Source organism: Euprymna scolopes, chromosome 12 (assembly GCF_053919585.1).
Source record: "Euprymna scolopes isolate OS-2025 chromosome 12, ASM5391958v1, whole genome shotgun sequence".
NCBI classification, from domain to species: domain Eukaryota; kingdom Metazoa; phylum Mollusca; class Cephalopoda; order Sepiida; family Sepiolidae; genus Euprymna; species Euprymna scolopes.
Window position 1 is genome coordinate 79,686,796 of NC_136493.1, and position 21,239 is coordinate 79,708,034.

Here is a 21,239-nt window from a genome sequence, read left to right on the forward strand (position 1 = left end):
ATTCGGCTAGACGGGATGTTTTCGTGAAAGATTGGCGAGGGGGGACCAGAGATTGGAGTTCAGACGAGCACCTGCCATGGAAATAACGATAAAACAAGGATAGGCTCGCAACGTCTCTTCTGTGGGAGAGAGGTAACAGGGTAGAGAAAAGGGCATCCCCCACTAAGCCACGAAATCTATTTTGTACTCTGTCAAGGCAGGCTAGGCTGTTTGTAGTAGCTCCTGCCCAGATATGGCAACAGTGTTCCATCCTTGGACGTACTTGGCTTTTATATAGATAGAGAATTGCATCAGTAGTGAGATATCTTCTGGAGCGGTAGAAGGATCCCACCATTTTTCCAGCGACCTTGGCAACAGACTTTATGTACATGTTCCATTTCAGATCAGGAGTAAAGGTTAAACACAGAAGCTTGTCAAAACACGGGGCCTCACCCAGACGAGGGCCTTCCATCCTAATTGATTCCAGATGGGGATCAGAGCGTTGATGATGTAAGGATAGGAGTTTGGTTTTGGATGCATTAAAGGTAACCAGCCACATCTTCCCCCACTGAACCACGCACTCAAGATCAGAGGAGAGAGAATCAGAGAACTTTGTCATTTACAGCCTTTGATGTGTTGCCGTAGATGGTTGTGTCATCAGCATAGATGTCAACGAATGATTTAAGTATGTGTTCAGGGAGGTCATTAATGTAGATCAGAAAGAGAGTTTGGCTTAGGATTGACCCCTGAGGGACTCCAGCATTTATATTGCAGGCCTCCGATTTTTGTCCATCTACCACTACTCTTATGAGCCTATCGGAGAGAAATGATTTTATGATTGAGAAAACATTTCCAGTTATACCGTAGCTGGAAATCTTGTGAAGTAGACCCTTATGCCATACCTTGTCGAAGGCCTTTGATATGTCAAGAGCAATTTTTTTTTTTTTTTTTTTTTTTTTTTACATAGGCATCACCACATTATCAAGGCCCAGAGGCCACTCAAGGATAAGGGTTAAAGAGTGTACAGTAGAAATTGGTCAATATAGTCATAATTAGTAATGAAAATTTGGTAAATTTGATAACTTATATGGAACGGCTCATCAAGAACTTATTAACTTTAGACTTGAACACAACCATATTGTAGTCAGCCGGAAAGCAGGAAAACGTAAGACAATTCCACAGGCGTGCAGTTCTAAGAAAGAAGCTTTGTTCATGGAATCTACGTTTAGGTTTAGGTACAGATAAAGAGTTGGGGAAATTATTGATAGTGTTTACAGCTAGACGAGTGTTTCTTGTGAAAGTTTGGCGAGGGGGGACCATAGATTGAAGCTCAGTTGAACACTTTCCATGAAAATAACGATACATCAGAGACAAACTCGCAACATCTCTTCTGTGAGATAGAGGTTGCAGGGAGGAGAAAAGGACATCTCCTACGAGGCTACGAAGTCTATTTTGAACTCTATCAAGGCAGGACAAGTCCTTTCTAGCAGCTCCTGCCCAGATGTGGCAACAGTATTCCATCCTTGGACGTACCTGGCTCTTATATAGATAGAGAATAGCATCAGCAGTGAGATATCTACCGGATCGATAGAAAGATCCCACCATTTTTCCAGCGGCCTTGGCAACAGATTTGATGTACGTGTTCCATTTAAGATCAGGAGTAATGGTCAAGCCCAGAAGCTTGTCAAAACTTGAGGCCTCCTGAAGACGAGAGCCATTCATTTCAATTGATGACAAATGTGGATTAGAATGTTGATGATGTAAAGAGAGAAGCTTGGTTTTAGATGCATTAAAAGTAACCAGCCACTCCTTTCCCCATTGTACTACGTGCTGAAGATCAGAGGAGAGAGAATTGGAGAGAACTTGGTCGTTTACTGTCTTAGATGTGGTACCATAAATGGTAGTGTCGTCAGCATAAATGTCTACAAATGATGTAAGGATATGATTTGGAAGATCATTAATGTAGATCAGGAAAAGAGTTGGGCCCAGGATGGATCCCTGAGGGACACCGGCATTAATACTGTGAGCTTCTGATTTTTGCCCCTCAACTACTACTCTTATGAACCTATCAGAAAGAAATGATTTAATAATTGAGAAGACTTTTCCAGCTATACCATAGCTAGCGATCTTATGAAGTAAACCTTTATGCCATACCCTATCAAAGGCTTTAGATATGTCAAGAGCAATTGCCCTAGAAAGATTGCCACCGTCGAGAGATTTGCTAATCCTATGCGATATAACTGTAAGGACATCTGCTGTAGATCTAGCAGAACGGAAACCATATTGAGTGTCACTAAGAAGGTTATTTTTGTTGAGATGGTTGATTACTTCTGTATTTAACACAGATTCTAGCAACTTACTCATGACGCACAGGAGACTTATTGGCCTGTACTGAGAGGGGGATGAGCGATCACCTGAATTCTTAAATACAGGGCATACTGATGAGATTTTCCAGGGAGATGGGAAACTATTCTCCTTAAGACAACGTTTAAACAGTTTTGTAAGTATGGGCGCTAGTTCAGGTTGAAGTTTTTTGAGTACTATAATTGGAATACCGTCAGGGCCAGTTGCTTTACTCGAATCAAGGTTTTTGATTAGCTTCGCAACATCACGTACAGATATACGAATATCACATAGCGTGTTTTCTGATACAGGAGGAAATATTGGGGGTTGGCGGTCTTGGTCACAAAGGGTAGAATTAGCTGCAAAGTTCTTGACAAAGAGTTTGGCTTTGTCTGATGCTGACGAGATTACCTCAGGTTCATTGATAATAGTTGAGATGGAGCACACGCTTCTGTTCAGGATTCTGTTTGCTATTTGCCAAAACTGGTGGGAACCAAGCCGCTGCTCAGCTACTTTGGACTTAATGGATTGAGCATACAACTCTCTTGCGTTCCTTATTACTTTCTTACAATGGTTGCTGGCAGTCCTGAAAACGGCTTTAGTTTCCATACATCTATTACGTTTGAAGCAGTGGAAAAAGTGATTTCTGTGCGCAATGGCAGCAGCACATTCTGGAGAGAACCATGGCTGGCTGTTAGGTTTTTGCTGAAACTTTTTCGAGGGTATGAATCGGTCAATACCTACAATTAACCATTCCGTCAGGTCTAATACTATAGAGGACACATCTTTTTAAACATGGAATGCAGAGGTAGATCAGATATAAATGTACGGAAGCTATCCCAGTCAGCCTTAGTGTATCGATATACTGTACGATGAAGAGGTACGTCTGGGGACTTATTACATTTCATTTTTATCTTAATTGATACAACAGAGTGGTCGGAAGATCCAAGAGGCGACAGAACAGAAACTGAACATAGTTCAGGGCAAGTTGTGAGAAAAAGGTCTAGTAGGCTCGCATACTGGCCGTCATTATCGGGCACACGGGTAGGTTCCTGAACAATCTGAGTGAGGTCATAGGCAATGGAGAAATCATGACAGAACCGCCCCTCATCATCGGTCTTGTTTGAGTGGGTCAACCATTCGACGTTGTGAACATTGAAGTCTCCACATACGTGAATGTTAGCTGAAGGATAAGTAGAAAGGACTTGGTCAATTTTCTCAGATATGCTTTGAAAGATAGTAACTCCGCTGTTTTGGGGGCGATAGAGAGTAAATATAAATGCAGTAGTGTGAGCTAAAGCAACCCGGAAGCACATATAGGGTAAGTTAGGATATTCCCTGGAGATGTCCCTCTCACATGGAAAGCTATCTTTAATATAGGCACATATTCCATGCCCATGGCGATCTTGGGGGTCTGATTTAGAAGTTAAGTTAGAGTATCCTGTAATTGCAAACTCATCTAGGGAAATAGCCTGTCTAATGCCAGTTTCACTTAAAAATAAAAGGTCTGGTTTAGTCTCCTGTAATTGGGTTTCAACCTCTGGAAGGTTAGAACGAAGACCCCTGATGTTGGAGAAGGAGACATGGTAGTAGGGGTCAACGTTGGAAGTTGGAGAACCGGGTTTAATCGTGTATTTTTTCTTGAAACTTGTCATGATGAAATTTTGGAATTTGTGGACTAGGTCGTCAGATTTACTTAGAGCAGGACAGAGAGGGGAAACTAAGAGAAAAAGAAACGAAGAATTTTTTTTTTTTTTTTTTTGTAGCACATGATAAGGTAAAGCCGTAACAATTACCCACTAGTATGGCATCGAGAGGCCCCACCAGAAGCTACTGCATGGTCCAGATTCCATTCACCAAATGGCAATACAGCAGCCCCAGTACTTTGCACCTGCTGATAGGACAGCCTCCTTAGTGGTTAATCCAAGGTTCGGGTCCCTGACTATCAGGCGGATAACGTCAGCCCAGACAAAACGTTTACCTCCAGCACCCTTACTAGTGACATGACTACAAGGATAGACATAGAAACAAAAGATTTCGACCAACTCTGCCAACTGTTCGCGCAAAATACTGCCAACCTAGAAAACAGCTTTTTCTTCTCCCTTTGTCAGAAAAATCACTCATTAAAAAATGAGGACTGAGGGACAAATAAGAAGAAGCGAGAGTAACAGGAGCTGCCGATAACGCATCCACAATGCGTTTTCTACTCTCCATTAAAAAAAAAATCATTAAGTATTGTACTTAATAAAAGTCCAACAGACGTTTTTAAGGGAAAGTATGGTGATAGATTCCCCTCTCACGAACTAAAAATGAGTACAATTCGTAATCTATTTTGCAATCAACTCGGTAGATAAATAAACATTTATGGACGAGAAAAAAAAGCTAGCATTTAATACAACAGAAATACATAAATTAAATACTGAAATAAAATGTAGTTATTAATATTTGAATCTAAAAATAAAAAGTGCGAATTAGTAGAGAAAATCACTTATCACAACAACGCTTCCGTCTCCAAACTGCAAACTAGTGAAGAATTTAACTTTTAATAGCGTTCAGAAGATTTTTTTTTTTTAAATTAACCGTTAAGAGAAAGCGTGATTTTATTCTGAACTTTAACTAGTCACGTTTTAAGAAACTTATGATATAAAAGAAAAGTAGATGGGGGGGGGGTTCTTCCGAAGTTAGTTGGTGACGTTATAAGTAATTGCGAGATAAGATGGGAGCCAGAAATTAGGGGTTGGGGACTGAAAATGATAATATAATGGATTGATTATACAATATTTAAGATCAACTTGGTAGATAAACATTTATGGACGAGAAAAAAAAAAAAAAAGCAAAAAAAGCTAGCATTTAATACAACAGAAATACATAAATTAAATACTGAAATAAAATGTAGTTATTAATATTTGAATCTAAAAATAAAAAGTGCGAATTAGTAGAGAAAATCACTTATCTCAACAACGCTTCCGTCTCCAAACTGCAAACTAGTGAAGAATTTAACTTTTAATAGCGTTCAGAAGATTTTTTTTTTTTTTTAAAATTAACCGTTAAGAGAAAGCGTGATTTTATTCTGAACTTTAACTAGTCACGTTTTAAGAAACTTATGATATAAAAGAAAAGTAGATGGGGGGGGGGTTCTTCCGAAGTTAGTTGGTGACGTTATAAGTAATTGCGAGATAAGATGGGAGCCAGAAATTAGGGGTGGGGGACTGAAAATGATAATATAATGGATTGATTATACAATATTTAAGATCAACTTGGTAGATAAACATTTATGGACGAGAAAAAAAAAAGCTAGCATTTAATACAACAGAAATACATAAATTAAATACTGAAATAAAATGTAGTTATTAATATTTGAATCTAAAAATAAAAATTGCCCTAGAAAGGAAGCCTTTGTCAAGAGATTCACTAATCCTGTGAGATATAACCGTCAGCACATCTGATATTAAAATATGCTGTGATGAAAAGGTGTTTTTTGTTTGTTTGTTTGTTTTTAAATACAATTAATTTCGGATTTAAAATCCCTCGTCAGTAAGTTTTTTTAGTTTTGTTGGTATTATTTGTTTTTTGTTTTTTTGTTTTTTGTTTTTTCTGAGGAAGTATAAAAATTTTGTTCTCGTGTTATTGAGTCATCGCTAACTGTTAATGCACGTAGAACTCTATTTTTATATATATCGCCGGAAAGATGCATTCGTTTGACTTGTGACCATAAATAATAATGCATACAAAAAACGCCGATATAAAATATAAAACTACAGCCATGGAACTCGTACAACGAGTTACAGCAAACAGGTGTGACTATAAAAGAATATAAACAGGTCGTAAAATGTGACGATAAAAGAATACATACTTCTTTTCAATTTAATAAATGAAGTTACTATGTTTGTCTTACCCAACGCCACCACCGATGACGTATTGCAACAATTCAACAATCTATTCACATGGACGGAAACGAGTGCTGTGTTAAAAAACAGGGGGTTGCGAGATAAATATTAGTTCGACTTACTGTCAGAAAGAGCCACTTCAACATTGAGAGTGATAATGATCCCAACAGTACCGTTGGCTTTACACAATCTTGATCAACATAGGTGTTGCGTGTAACCAAACCCCCACCTCTGCCCTCCCCAATTCCCTCATCTTCTTAAATAACTCTCCTACAAAAGACGAAGCTTATTGATATAAGATTGCCGCTCAATAAAGTTCGTTTCACTTAACTCTGTTCAAAAACAGACACTACACGAACGAATGAAAACAAGAAGCGTGTTGCAACTCCACCACCACGAGTACATCAATTAGACATATCATCAGAGAAGGACGAAGAATAGTTCCACTAGATGAATGTGATAATCTCCAAAACCAAAACAGACAAGAGACCAAATGTATTATGCTTCTGGATAAAAAATAAGTTGCTTTCCAGATTGACACAGGGGTATCTATTAATGCTCTCCTTGAAAAGTTGTCAAGAGGATGAAACCTCATAAAGGGATATTATCGATGTGGATTAAATCTCTAATGAATCTCTGTATGCCGAAGAAAAAAACATAACAAACCTACTCGGTGGAATTTATGCAATATTCAAAGATAAAGATGACCGTCAACCATTACTTGGCCTGCTGGCTAGCATACAAATTGGCCTTGTGTAAATAAAACAGAAGAATTTCTACTGCATAGGAGGTGTTTGATGATCAACTAGGCAAACTGCTAGGTTTTGCCATTCTCCAGCTCAAACTATATGCAATACCAGTTGTAATACCCAATCGGAGAATTCCTATAGCCATACGTTCTAAACTGAAAAAAGGAGTTCTCGACTGACCAAATTAGGAGTAAATAAACCAGTAGAAAAAAACCCACTTCGTGGGTTAGCGAACTTCGTCACAAGAAAAATTGGACAATGAAGATATGTCTGAATCCCCATGAGCTTAATAAAGCATTCATGCAAGAGCACTACACAATACCAATTTTCGAGGATATTCTTCGTGACATGAGATGCAAAAATATTCACAAAAATAGAACTATCATTAGAATATTGGCATGTTGAGCTCGATGAGGCCTCCAGCAACCTGATCACTTTCAGATGCTTTGGCCGATACTGTTGGCGTCGGTTACCATTTGGCCTGAACCCCTCAGCAGAGATCTTCCAAAGAAAGGAAGTTGTCATTATTGTAGATGATCTGGTCATTCATGAGAAAGACCAAGAAGAATATGACAGACGGCTCCACAAACTACTCCAGAAAATACCAAACAATAGGAGTAAAATTCAACACAGAAAAACTAAAGACTGGACCAAACACACAATCATTTTCATAGGCATCGCATCACCTAAGATGGCATTGTAGTTGACCCAGAAAAAATAAAGGATATCATTGATATGCCAGCACCAGGAAACATTTGAGTTGTTCGCAGGTTCCTAGGAATGACAAACTATATAGGGAAATTTATTCCAATCTTGCAACAATAACAAAACAACTCCAAAACCTAAGCAATAAAAATATTCCGTGGTCATGATCAGATTCCCAACAAGCAGCTTTCACCACTGTTAAAGAAGCAATCACAAATTCACTCATCCTTACGTACAATGATCCCCACAAGGAACTGACTCTTGAGAATGGTGCATTTCGAGTATGAGTTAGAAGCAGCGCTAACACAGGTTGACAAACTAGTTGCAGTTGCAAGTAGATCCCTATCAGATGCTAAACAAAGATATGCACAAATTAAGGACATGCAGGCAGTTGTATATGGCCTAGAAAAATTTCACCACTATACCCACAGTAAAGTAGTGGTAGTTTTGACTGACCACAAGTCCCTCGTCTCGGTCAGCAAAACTCCCCTATCAAAGGCACCAAAACAGTTACAGAACCTCCTGCTACAGGCCCAGCAATACAGTTACATACTCCAATATAAGCCAGGGAAAGATATCCAATTGGCAGATACGCTGTCACGAGCACCAATAAACAAGCCAGAGTTGTAAGAAGTAACGCCAGTAAATAATCTGACATTGCAATCAATATAAGACCACAGGCAAAGATTCGTCAAAAGAGAGTTGAACAATCCAACATGAGAACACTTGCAGAAGTTATCGCTAAAGAGTGGGCAGATAGGAAAAGCTTGCCCAATTCCATTAAATTGTTCAATTACAGAGATGAATTCATTGTACAAGATGGACTAATACTGTGAGGACAGAGAATAGGCATACCGTATGCTATGCGGACAAAGATGAAACAAAAGGCATATGCCGACCACCTAGGCATAAATACATGTATGTAAAGAGCGAGGGACCTCATATTTTGGCCAGAAATGTCTAAAGACATTAGACAATACATTTAAACCTGTGGTATTTGTGCGACCCATGCAAACTGCCAGCCAGCAAAAATCATAATACCAGTCCCGAAAAGACCTTGGCAACAAGTAGCAGCTAACCTATCATGGGGAGGGAACAGCTATCTGATCACAGTGGACAGACATAGCAATTTCTTTGAAATTGACAAATTAGATACACTCACATCAGAAGCTATGATTGAATGCATGAAAGCACATTTTGCACGCCATGGAATTCCAAAGTTATTGACTTCCGACAATTGTTCTCAATTCTTATCATACACGTTCAGAAAAATTGCAAGGAAATGCCTGTTCAAACACGAAGCAATATAACCAGGCAACAGTCAAGCAAATGGTTCTGACGAAAGAGTAGTAAAAATCACCAAACGCCTCTTCTGCAAATTCAAAGCGCCGGGAGAAGATCCATCATAAGGGTTGTTGAATCTATGCAACGCGCCAACCAAAGAAGTAAACACCGGCCCAGCACACAGACATTTTGGTATGAGGACAAGGTTAAATCAGCTGTCGAATTAAAACGTAAGCCCCTCTACCCACATTCAACTGATGAAGCATAGAGAAAACAGGAGAGAAGACTTCGACACAATGAGCCGGGGAAAGAGCTGAAAATCCTCAACGTTGGTGACAATGTTCGAGTCCAGCCATCTAATCCCTACAACAGAGAATGGAGGGAGGCAACAGTTTGAAAATGAATGACTGGAAGCTTATATGAAGTAGAAGCAAGAAACGATTACACCGCCGAAAAACGTGATTCCTGCGAAAAACGCCAAGGTCAAAACACTCCTTCCAAGGACACCATTAAATTACACGCACAGCTGATACTCATCCTCAGTCCCAAATACAGCCTGACAAACCCATATCATAAAGAAAAAGGATTGTACAGGAAAATGAGTCAGCTGAAGAAAGTTATGAAAAGAATGACAACCAACAGCTGACTGCACGTTCAGGACGCGTTATTTGAAAACCTGCACACTATAACGAATGAATAATCCACCCTTCTCCATGTTGCCATTCAAAACCCTGTCCCTACCCCTTTTTATAAGAAGAAAACAAAAGGAACAAACGTCCTCCCTGATGTGTTACTTAGTAGGAGGATGTAACAGTGTATATTCGATGTTTATGTCATATGCTGTATATAATCAAGTGTGTATATTTCTTGCTCTCTCTCTCTCTCTCTCTCTCTCTCTCTCTCTCTCTCTCTCTCTCTCTCTCTCTCTCTCTCTCTCTCTCTCTGTGTGTGTGTGTGTAACATACAATGCAGTCCACGTATAAGATTTAATACACAAACGAGGACGGGACACAGAACGAATAAGTTACGCTGCGAGGGGATTTATATGACGGCACCAAAAAGAATATGTTGTGTTGTCGGGGGTTGTGTATGAGATGGAGATGTGTATTTATAGCCAGGTGCGTGTTTCTATGCTGACACTCTTAACTTATGATTGTTAACGTTTTCATATGTGATTCGTCTAGTGTATTCTCTATTGTGTGTTTATGTGTGTATGCATAAACTACAGCTTATAGAAATCGTTGTCGGTTGGAACACCAGCAAAAACATACCTCAAATCTTCCTTCCATATGTTATAAAAATTAAAGGTGCTTCTCTCCGAAAGTGAAAACGCTCAAACGGAAATTAAAATTTGATATAATCGTTTATTTCTTGCTGGATTCTTTTCCAGAGTTAGCACGCTTTGGATAAGATTACACTTTTCTGAGTCGCCCCATTCTGACTTCCATGAGCGTCCCCTCATAAAAACCCCACCCGTCTCTAACATGTTGCATATCAAAACTCATCTCCCACGTAACTACAAATCTACATCTAACAATCTATATTTTTATTACGTCATTACTACACATAGTCTAACAATCTTTGCTTGTTTTGTTTTGTTACGTACATTTGCTTATATTATGGTGAGCTTAAATTCCATCTGTCAAATTAACATCAAGCTAACCTTCCTGACAACTATTAAATGTAAATATTTCAACTTAACATAATTTTTCACATCTTAAACATATTTCTATCTAACAATTATACTTTTACCAATCATAATGATCGACTATTATAATTTCGTCATAATAATCGACCATTTTAATAGTTTCCGGTGTTTTATGGTAGACTAAGATGGCCGCTCAAAGTTTCTGTTTCACTTAGCTCTGTGTCGTCCTCATTCTAATATTAACCCATGAATGTTACAGTACAGAAAGTAGTAAGCTTGGTTGAACTTATATCGACAAAACGGATTAGGTTTTAAGAATATTGGAAGTAAGCAAGGATGAAAAGGATCAATTTGGATTTACACTGGTTTCTTCTGGTTGAATTATGCAAACGGTTTTGTTTTTCGTCACAAGGTTGATTTCTAATACAGGGAAATATTCTTTTTTAGAAAATATGGAGGAGTTTTTTTTTCTTATTTTATTTATTTATTTTGCGCATTTTCTTTTATTAACAAAACTTTTTAATAAACAAACAAAATCATTATTTGTCAAAACAGATTTTATTTTATTTTTATGTACGTTTTCAGCGTCCTAAATTCATTTCAATTGAAAACAAGCTTTTTTGACACTGAAAGCGTACACGACACAAAAAATAGAATCTTATGTTTTGACAAATAAGGCAATATTTAGTTTGTTCATTGAAAAGTAAAAAAAAAAAACACCCAAAAAATAGACATTTACCCCCTCTTATTTTTCTTAAAATAAATATTCCCCTATACTAAAAATCGACCTTGTAATGAAAACATATCTCAGGTTTATTATTCATTTGTTCGTAGTGTGTGCAGGGCAACAAGGGAAAAAAACTGGTGCAAACTCGAATGTGTCACTTTCATCTTTGCTTATTTCCAGATTCCTTAAAACCTAACTGATCCGACAAAAACTGTCCAGGATACTAAAGGCTTGCTACCCCATCTTTTTCTTTTATCAAGCTTTTGAAAGTATCTGAGATTGCTCTGTAACAGTGTGTTTATAAGTACTTGCATAGGTGGATTGAAGCCCTTACCAGTTATTCTAAAGTAGGTTTATAGCAGTTGCATGATGGAAAGCTATCTTCTGTTGTACTAACATGTAATTTATTGCATGGCGTCGTGCATGCACTATTATGCCCAATATTGTGTAGAAACTTTTTGAGCATTTGGAATACAGTGCACATATGCGTCTCTTGACATTTTTGCTTAACCATAGCGCCTTTGATATAAAGAAAGTAGTTCCTATAAAGATGTCAACATAACCAGACGTTACTTTTCCTTGCTCACCTCTCATAAGTGACAAGACGCGAGACGAAAAACAGACTGAAACCTGGAACTCACTTATATTCCTATAGTAATACATGCTAAACGAACCAACCCGTTTTATATTCTTGCGTTACTAACTCCTTTTGGTTTCTATTCTATGTTGACGAAACAGTTAAATAAAGTTCATATGAATTGTAGAAAAATCTTTCTTTTTTCTATGATGACGATTGTTTTAGTCATGCGCGTATTGATTGGTATATGGTTTGGTTGGCTAAAACAGACTCGCGTAGAAATGAATGCTGGCACTAACTAACCGTTCTTATATTATTGTGTGTGTGTGTGTTTTGTTCTTATTTTGCGTTGATGAAACCATTAAATAAAGTTGATATTAAATGTAGAGAAGATATCTTTTTCAATAGAATCTGGTGACTTTTTTCTTGTTCATCTCAAACAAGACCTGTTATATTTATAGGTGTCTTAGAGAGGGATGTTAAGAGTCTTAGAGAGAGAACGGCACTAAATCGTGTTTGTTACATATAGGGGGTTTCATTATTATTATTGTTCTTGTTGTTATTAATAGTGAGAGTCTTAGAGTCTTAGAGAGTCTTATTAAAGTGCAGTCTTAGCAAAAGAGTCTTAGAGAGAGATTAAGAGAGATGTTGTTGTAAGATTGTTGTTGTAAGAGAGATTGTTCGTATTTTGTTATTATTGTTCTTTGTTAAAAGTGATGCTTAGAGAGAGTCTTTTATTAAGAGGGATGTTGTAAGAGAGATTGTTCGTTTTATAAAGAATGTCGTTGTTTCTGTTATGAAGATTCATATATATTAAAATGTTCATATTTAGATTTGTAATGGAAGGTCTTTGAGTGAGGAGATAGTGTTCAGACAGTCTTAGTGTAGATATGAGATGTGTATGTCATGACATTTTATAACACAGATATATAGACATATAATAACAATTTTCACTTTACCTTTCGGTAGAATCAACACAAAGACGACGTTTATATAAACACATGATGGGTTTATTTCTTCTCACGACCGGCCGTGGTTTTCATCATCAAGAATTCAAAGCTTCACATATTAAGTTTCAAGTGACCGTCTCGCTTCTAGACGTTCGAAAGACAAACTGCAGACTATCGTCTGTCGTTCTCAAACTCCCCCTCCGTCTTTCTCCCAGTTTCTCCTAAGTTTCTAACTATATCTAGAACTTCCCATTTTTCCATGAGGTCATACACATGTTAAAACATGTGCCTTCTTTCACGTGTTCTGGACATGAGTGTCCAAAACTTTTTCCTTTGTTTACAAAAGAAATTTTAACCTATATTCTCAGTAACCTATATTTCCAATATGTTAAAAACATGTTTATTAAATTATCTTGTAGCTGTATTCTTTCAATTGAATTTTTCATAACAAAATTGACAACGCACATTCTTTTCTTGAAACTATTTTATCTCTAAGCTAAAACAATCGTTTGTTTTACATTCCATTTTCTAATTCTCTCACGTAATCTACTTCTAAACCTAAATTACGAGCTTCGAATTTCGTCTATGCTATTTCATTTTCATTTTAACTAAATCTCTCTATTTTTATACTTACATGAAAAGGGGACAGCCCTTATCATGTAACAGACCTATCAGATGAATGCAGACGCTATTACAAATAATGACTATCTTCGGCAAGTATCATATCACCTACAACTTTGCATATATATATATATATATATATATATATATATATATATATATATATATATTTCAATGCTGAAAGTCTGTCTTCGCTGATGGGAGGATTTAAGATTGGAATTACAAGGTTCAGCTAATGGGGTAATCTAAAAAACAAAGTCATATATCAAATTAGGTACTAGATGGCCAGTTACAGAGGCAAGCTGAGAAGCCTGAGTACAAAAGAAATTACAAATCGTGGAAATTAGTTGAACTGGTCTGGTTAACAGTTTCAAAAAGTATCTTTTCAAAATAAGGACTATAGGAAAAATGGAATATAGTGACTGAGGAAATAAGGATTGTTAGAGAAGAAATAGTGTAAGGTTGTTTCTGTTATTCAAGCCAAAGAATGTGTGTGCACAACATAGTTTAATATCGATCCCATTAAACTATGGTACAATTATTTAATTGCAAATATAACTACTTAACGATATCTGTGTTTTTAATAAAAGACACTCTAGACAAGGCATGAAGCCACTTGATGAAATGAGCTAATCATAATGATAAAAAGAGAAAAGAGCAGAATCGCTTCAAAATACACCAAGCCTGAAAGGGACACTACCACCAACATTCAATCTACTAGGCTCCAGACAGGCTAACCTCCCAAAATTAACCTCCTCAAGAGACAAATAGAGAACGAAAGGAATTACAAAGCTTACTGACAGAACAGTTTAACCCTAAACTGCTTTAGTAGCTGACCAAAAACTGGTATTTTTATCATAAGACGATGGTATCTTTATTGATCCAACTATGATCGCATACCAAATGTAATCAACCTTAAACTGGAGATGCACACAGATCTCTGCTCTTCATATAAGAGTGACCGAGGCGCCTTATGTCGTGAGATCTTACTATTCATTGTGTTTATGTGAAATTAACATACGATATTCATGTGATGTTATCAACGTGTTTCAATGAAAATATGAATCTGCAAGGATGAACAAATGTTTTCTTTTTTATATAATTTGTCCGGTAGTAAAAGCTGCTGATGGCGCCAAGGTTGGCAGATGTTATCTACCAAAGTTGTGCTGTGATCACTATTTGACACCTGACAAGGACAGGGCATCGTAGATATTATCACACGTGTAAAAAGATGAATATATGACTAGGCTGCTGTCCTAATAGACAATGAATACCATTTGAATGATGCCTATGCTGTAATGAGTTTACAGTGAAGCAAGAGTTGCACAATTACCAATCACTTTTCATGACTCGACCTAGCTAAAACGGAGAGAACATCTGATGCTATTTCTCTTCAACTAATTGCCTTACCAAGGCTTGAGAGTGTAGTTTACCGTATTATTCTGTCAATTATGGTACGGAGAGAAAGAGAGAGATCTATACTTCCCAAGTCACTTCCAAACCCCCATGTAAACTAGAGAACTTGAATGCCTACTAGACATTATTCTCAAGTGTCTAAGATCTCTCTGTACAAGGGTAAACCCTGACTAAATACTCAAAATCACATAGTATTTGCAGCCCAAATAAAATCTCCTCGGTGTGGCTAACTCATACTAGCTATTATGAGGAATGGTTCTTTAAGTGATGTTACCTCAAGTAACAGCACGAAGCTAGATACTCCATCATACTTGGAATCCAGTGAGACAAAGATATCACAAGAAAAGTTTACTATAAATTAATTAAATGGTAAATTGAAGAGTGGAAAATTATATTCCCAACTTTTTTTATTAACTGAGTGCTTGATATGTAAAGGAGAACTTTAATGGAATATTCGAATATCTATGTATTTCATATAGGGTTCGAGTGTTAGCCCCCCCCCCCACTGATGGAAGGGGAGGTTTGATTTCTGAGAATTTGAACTAAAGTAAAAAGAAACAAGAGAAAACTTGAATGGCTACTCTACATATTTTAATGGTCAATTGGGGAGAGCGAATAATATTCTCAATTTCTTTACTAAATCGGTGTTTGAGAGGTAAAGCAGAACTTTAATCGATTATTTGAATATCTGTGTGTCTCGTGTATGTATTTCATATATACAGGTAAAGTGTTAGCCTCTGTTGAGTTCTGAGAACTTCGAATGAAGTAAAATGAAAGAAAAGGAATAACAGTAACCTTACAAATGATGCTGGATTAAACAGAGCCGAGAAGGAAAAATACCAAAATACCAAGATTTTATGTATAACATGAAAAAAAAATGGAATCTTAAGAAAATTTCTATAATTCCAGTAGGAGCAACTGAGCTCATGAAAAAGAATTTCAAAAACTACCTGACAAATATACCCCGTGAGCCAAGTGCAAGTGAGATACAAACAATTGCATTTAGAGGCGGGAGTTAGAATCTTAAAAAGATCTCTTGGTTGGAATGTATGAGATAGCAGGTGAATGTCTGGCATCCAGTGGGATGTCCCATTCCCAACTAGAACAAAATGATTAAAAAAATTACATCAAAATAAGAACTTGATATGGTCATGCAAAAGGGATCTATATCATTTGGAGTAGCTGAGCGGTTTTGCTACAGTTTCAGTAATAATCTGAAAAGTCGCCGTACTAAACGTTGGTGTATTAAAATGCATGAGGCTTGCATACTTTTCGTTGTCTCTCCAGGTGAGTACCAATCGGTACTTATGATTTAACCAATCAATCACAATCCTGCATGGATCATTTCCACTAGAAATAAATATAAACAGATACGTTGTATATTATATTTGACGATTTGTTATTTTGTAAAACAGTAGAAAACAGTAGTATGCATTAGCCATGCAAATAAACAGTGTAACCAATATGCCAGCATCATATGAAATTTCGGTAATTTTTTTTACTTTAAGTCCATCTCCACAATTTTCTTTAAAATGACGACTTTTTAAGGTTTTCGACTATGCTGAATGCGAAAATCTCACTGACATTTTGCAGAGATATAAAAAAAAAATTGTCTAATGCACTGTATTATTTGGCGGCAATGTTTATTACACGCGTGTGCGTGCCATAAACGAATCTACTTCTCTACGCCCGACACTGCCACCTAGCGGAAATAAAATGCACTTTTCTGAGACTACTCCTCCAACACCGCCACCTAGAGGGAAAAAATCCAGCAGACTTGTACGAGAGTACAAACCTCCTAAAAATGCGTGGTTTACAATTTTTTTAAACCTTTTGTTACTAGCGCACTTATTGTCCATGCTGAAATAATAATATTATTTAGAAAGCCATTCTTAACATTGGAGGGTGTTTTGTACATATTCTGTACTTTAACCTTACAGTTTAATAAAAACATATAAAACTTTAATTAAACTTGAAAATACTATTTAAAAAAATAGCGCGTCTCAATAAGTGCATTAGTACTAAACTTTTTTTGACGACTATCATAGATTGTAGACTTAAGTATCATATTAACTGAAAAAATTTTGAAAGAAAAAAAATTAATGACTTTTAAGAGAGGGGTTCACTTTCATGTTATAGTGTTCTACTTCATTGCTACCTGACTTACGGTCAATTTCGTTACTAACGTATCACGTAATTAGAACTTCCTAAAAGTCATTAAATTTATTTTTTTCAAATTTTTTTCTGTTAATATACTTAAGTCTATAATCTTTTATAATCGGCGGAAAAATCTTTTTAAAAAAAAGTGAAAAAAAAAGCGCATTTTTAGGGGGTGGGCACTCTCGTACAGGTTCGCCAAAAATTCACTTTTCTGAGACTGACACTACCCCCCCTCCTTCAAAGAATTGGCCATTTTTTGTCTTTATATCTCGATAACTACTTGTCTCTGCAGAATTTCAATGTGATTTTCGTATCCAGCATATTTGAAAACCTATAAAAGACGTCATTTAAAAAAAAATTGTGTTAAATAAAATAAAAAACAGATCATTCAAACTCAACACTCACCTTTAAAATTACGACTTTTATTGGTTTTCGAGCATGCTGAAAATGTCGCATGTAGATGATTGTTTCTCCATTTCTCGGGGCCTCTCAGAGCGATCACAAAATTCCGTTTGGAAATCCTCTCGATGCCTTCAAAAAGTTTTATTTTCGTCGAACAATTAAAGTTTCATCGATTTTGACCTCAATACCTTGGTTACCTATTGGGTCTTAGTTTTGTAACAAGTTTTGTAACAAGTTGTCGCAAGCTTCCGAATAGAAAGATCGCCAGTCAACAGTGAAACGGTTGAAAATGTCTCAAATTTCAATCACCGTTTTGTGATCACACAAGTGGATCAAAAAATGAACCTGCCATACGCGCTATAATCTGTGATCAACAATCTACAAATTTCTTTAAAATTGTGACTTTAAATGGGTTTCGACTATGCTGAAGACGAAAATATCATTTAAATTTTACAGAAACAAGTAGTTTTCGAGATATAAAGACTTGTAATCTAGAATTTCTAATGCACATGCGCACAAGAATATTTATTACGTATGCGCTGTAAACAACCCCGCGTAAAACAAATTCACACACACCAAACAATTTTTTCAACTGAATATTTACATCGCTTCATTCAAAATATCACTGACACTTTTTCACAATTTTTTTATCATAAGAATTTCTTTTTCTTTTCTTCACTTATATTTCATTCAAAAATATTATGCTATTTGACCAAGATGTCTTAATATCTGGAGTCCATGGAAAATTTAAATGTGATATTGGTTTTCAGCATACCCGAAAATCAATAAAAGTCGTAATTTTAAAGGTGAGAGTTGAGTTTGAATGATCTCTTCTTTTATTCATTTATTTATTTTATTTATTTACTAAAACATATCATGAAAATAAGATAGGGAGCAGTCTTTATATCTTAAACTGAGATTTTCTTATTCAGCATAGTCAAAAACCTGTAAAAGCCGTTATTTAAAAGAAAATTGTTTAAGTGGACGGAATGTATAAAATTGGATTTTTTCCCCGCTGGTGACAGGGAAGGTAGAGTGAGGCAGGGAGAGAGACAGTCTGAAAAAAGTGCATTTTGTTTCTGCTAGGTGGCAGTGTCGGTCGTAGAGAAGTAGATTTTTTTATAGCGCACGAACGCGCGTAAATAACATGGCCGCTAAAAAATACAGTGCATAAGACAGCTTTTTTTTTTGTTTTTTATATTTTGATAACTACTTTTTTTTTTTTTGCAAAATTTCAGTAAAAGTCGTCATTTTAAAGAAAATTGTGGAGGTGGACCTAAAGTAAAAAAAAAAAAAAAAATACCGAAAGTTCTATAGACAAGGGCTTCTTACCTGGGGAAAACATTACCACGGGATGGCTTCTCTGCTGATTACAACTTGTTCATCTCCAAATCCAATGTCAACAAGTTCTTATAACTCACGCCATAAGTGATCAAACACAGTTCATAACATTAATCAATTTTAGTACTCACATAGTGTCCCTCACTTTTTGTTTCAGTAACGCTTATCCTCAAGTAGCTTCTTTACCTTAATAAGTGACGAGCTTATTGTGAAAATAAAAATATATATTATTAAAGTTGGTGATTAACAATATTGTATAGATAATCGGTGCTCTTTCCGGTCCAGGAGTTTTTGATTAGTATGTAACGGCCTTGAGTTTAACCGTGGCCTTAACTAAAATAGCCTCGTTCTGAATTCGTTCCACTCGAATCAGAATTTGTTCCACTCGAATCCATCAAGCGTGCCATAGCATGAGCACTCTCGTTTCACTTTGCTTATTTTAAGCTGGAGTTGTGGTTGAGCCACATCAGTCAAATATGGCTGCAATCAATAAGGCCTATGATGGGACAGACGATAAAGATTTACATTCAAAAAATGAAGGTAAGTCAGACGCTCGGCTGTCATTACAGGTTTCCCATATAATACACCCGTTCTTTTTTTTTTTTTTTTCTTCTTAAAAAAAAAATGTCGCCGGAGTGATTTCTTTCCTTTTTTATATTCAAGCCAAGAAGTTGTTTCTTATGAAACATTTGTGTTAAAAAATGATTACAATTGATCACACATGACTTGGTTAATTATATAAACCTTCTTTTTACGTCTTTATATTTATAAAATTGTGTTTATGTGTGTTTCTCGCTTCTACGTGACTTACAATACAGTATTATCTAATTTTTATTTACTATTAGTTGATTATTTATTAAAATCAAATTCCTGGCCTCTCCATCCCAAGGAAGACGTCGGTGGCTTAGTCGTTAATGACACGGACTGTCAACCTGGGTGTACCAGGTTCAAATTCGGCTTGTTCCACAGAAAACCTTTTACTTAGAGATGTTCACAACCTTCATGTGCTTCCTCTTCTAATTACGCGATGTCTTTCTAGAAATAATTCTAAATAGAAAGATATCGAAGAAACGAATGCCAGCAATAGTCATCTGATTCATACTAAATTATCTTCTTCCTTTTCTTCAACAACGATGGTGGCTCAATGGTTAACGATGCAGGCTGACAACCATGATGTGCCACTTCGTTTTCCGGACTCTCACTTAAGGACGTTGGCAACATTTACATGGTTCTTCCCATAAATACCTGATATCCTTCTAGAAAGAATTCTATCTAGAAAGATATTAGGGAACCGAATGGCAATAAAATAATCATGCAGGAGTGATGCTCAACAACAACAACAACAACAACAACAATCCGAAACACCACCTAACGCCTAGATGTCACCACATTCTCAGGTATGTCTGGCGTGCTTTCCGACACGTATCGCTAAATTCACTATTTCATATCTCCACGCATTCTTGACATAACCAAAGTTTTTTGAAAAGGACCAGCATGATGCTGTTCTCAATATAATCAAATCTTTTTTAGCCAAAAGAAGGATTCATGTTCTCCTACATCTAAACAACACGACATTGCAGGTGTATCCCAGGAGTCAGTCCTTCAACCATTACTTCTTTTTCACTCTTGTTCACCCCCAAACATGACATATTATCAAATGGACATAAAAGATTACTATTTGGGACATTATTATCTACAGGGACACTATGTAGGGGGTTGGGCAGCGAGATGTCTGTTCACATTACATTTCTGTATGTCAGTACGATCGAGGAAGCTGGAGACTGGGAGGGAATTCTAAAGTCTAGCAGTTTGAGGGAAAAAACTATTAGAATAGAAGGCATAAATAACATCTCTAATAGAATTGTGTCTGAGATGGGTATATTTGCACCACAAATATTTAAGTCAATGGTTAAATCCTTAAAAATCACCTCAAGTCTGTAGTGAAATGGGGGCATAAAGCTAGACTCCCTTTACTGTACAAGAAAAATTCGCACACTTGCCAATCTAATATATAAATCTCACTATGTCTGTGTGTGTGTGTCTGTCTCCGTTTTTCAAATTGTATCTCCTCCTAGACGGATGACCATTGGACGGCATGCAATAGCTCAAAAGATTGCATTCTTGGTGCAGAATTTTATTAGAGGTATTTAAGCGATTGAAATAATTGCTAAGGACTTCCAAAAAGGGTTTAAACTTGAAAGCAATGACACTTTGATCAGCGTAGCACAATGGCGTCATTCTGCACATGCGTACATTTATTTATTTATTTATATATTTCACAACGCTTTGTGCAATGGATATCGTGACCGATTACTAGCATAAGTGTTGTGGTTTTGATCTCCATAATTTCCTTTTTATTTTTTTTACACATTCCGATATTCTTGATTTTTAAATGTTATGTAATAAATACACAAGAACACTTTTTTTTTAAATACAGAAGAATGTTTTTG

General features: G+C 36.5%; 1 protein-coding gene across 1 annotated transcript in view; it reads left to right on the forward strand.

Moving 5' to 3' along the window:
* The window catches only part of LOC145291074 (ATP-dependent translocase ABCB1-like), a 290,243-nt gene that overhangs the window by 88,915 nt on the left and 180,089 nt on the right, over nt 1-21,239 (forward strand). Inside the window, exon 24 of the mRNA XM_080136587.1 lies at nt 19,233-19,329. Within this exon, the coding sequence (XP_079992713.1) occupies nt 19,233-19,329 (97 nt within the window). The remainder of the gene's footprint in view (nt 1-19,232; nt 19,330-21,239) is intronic.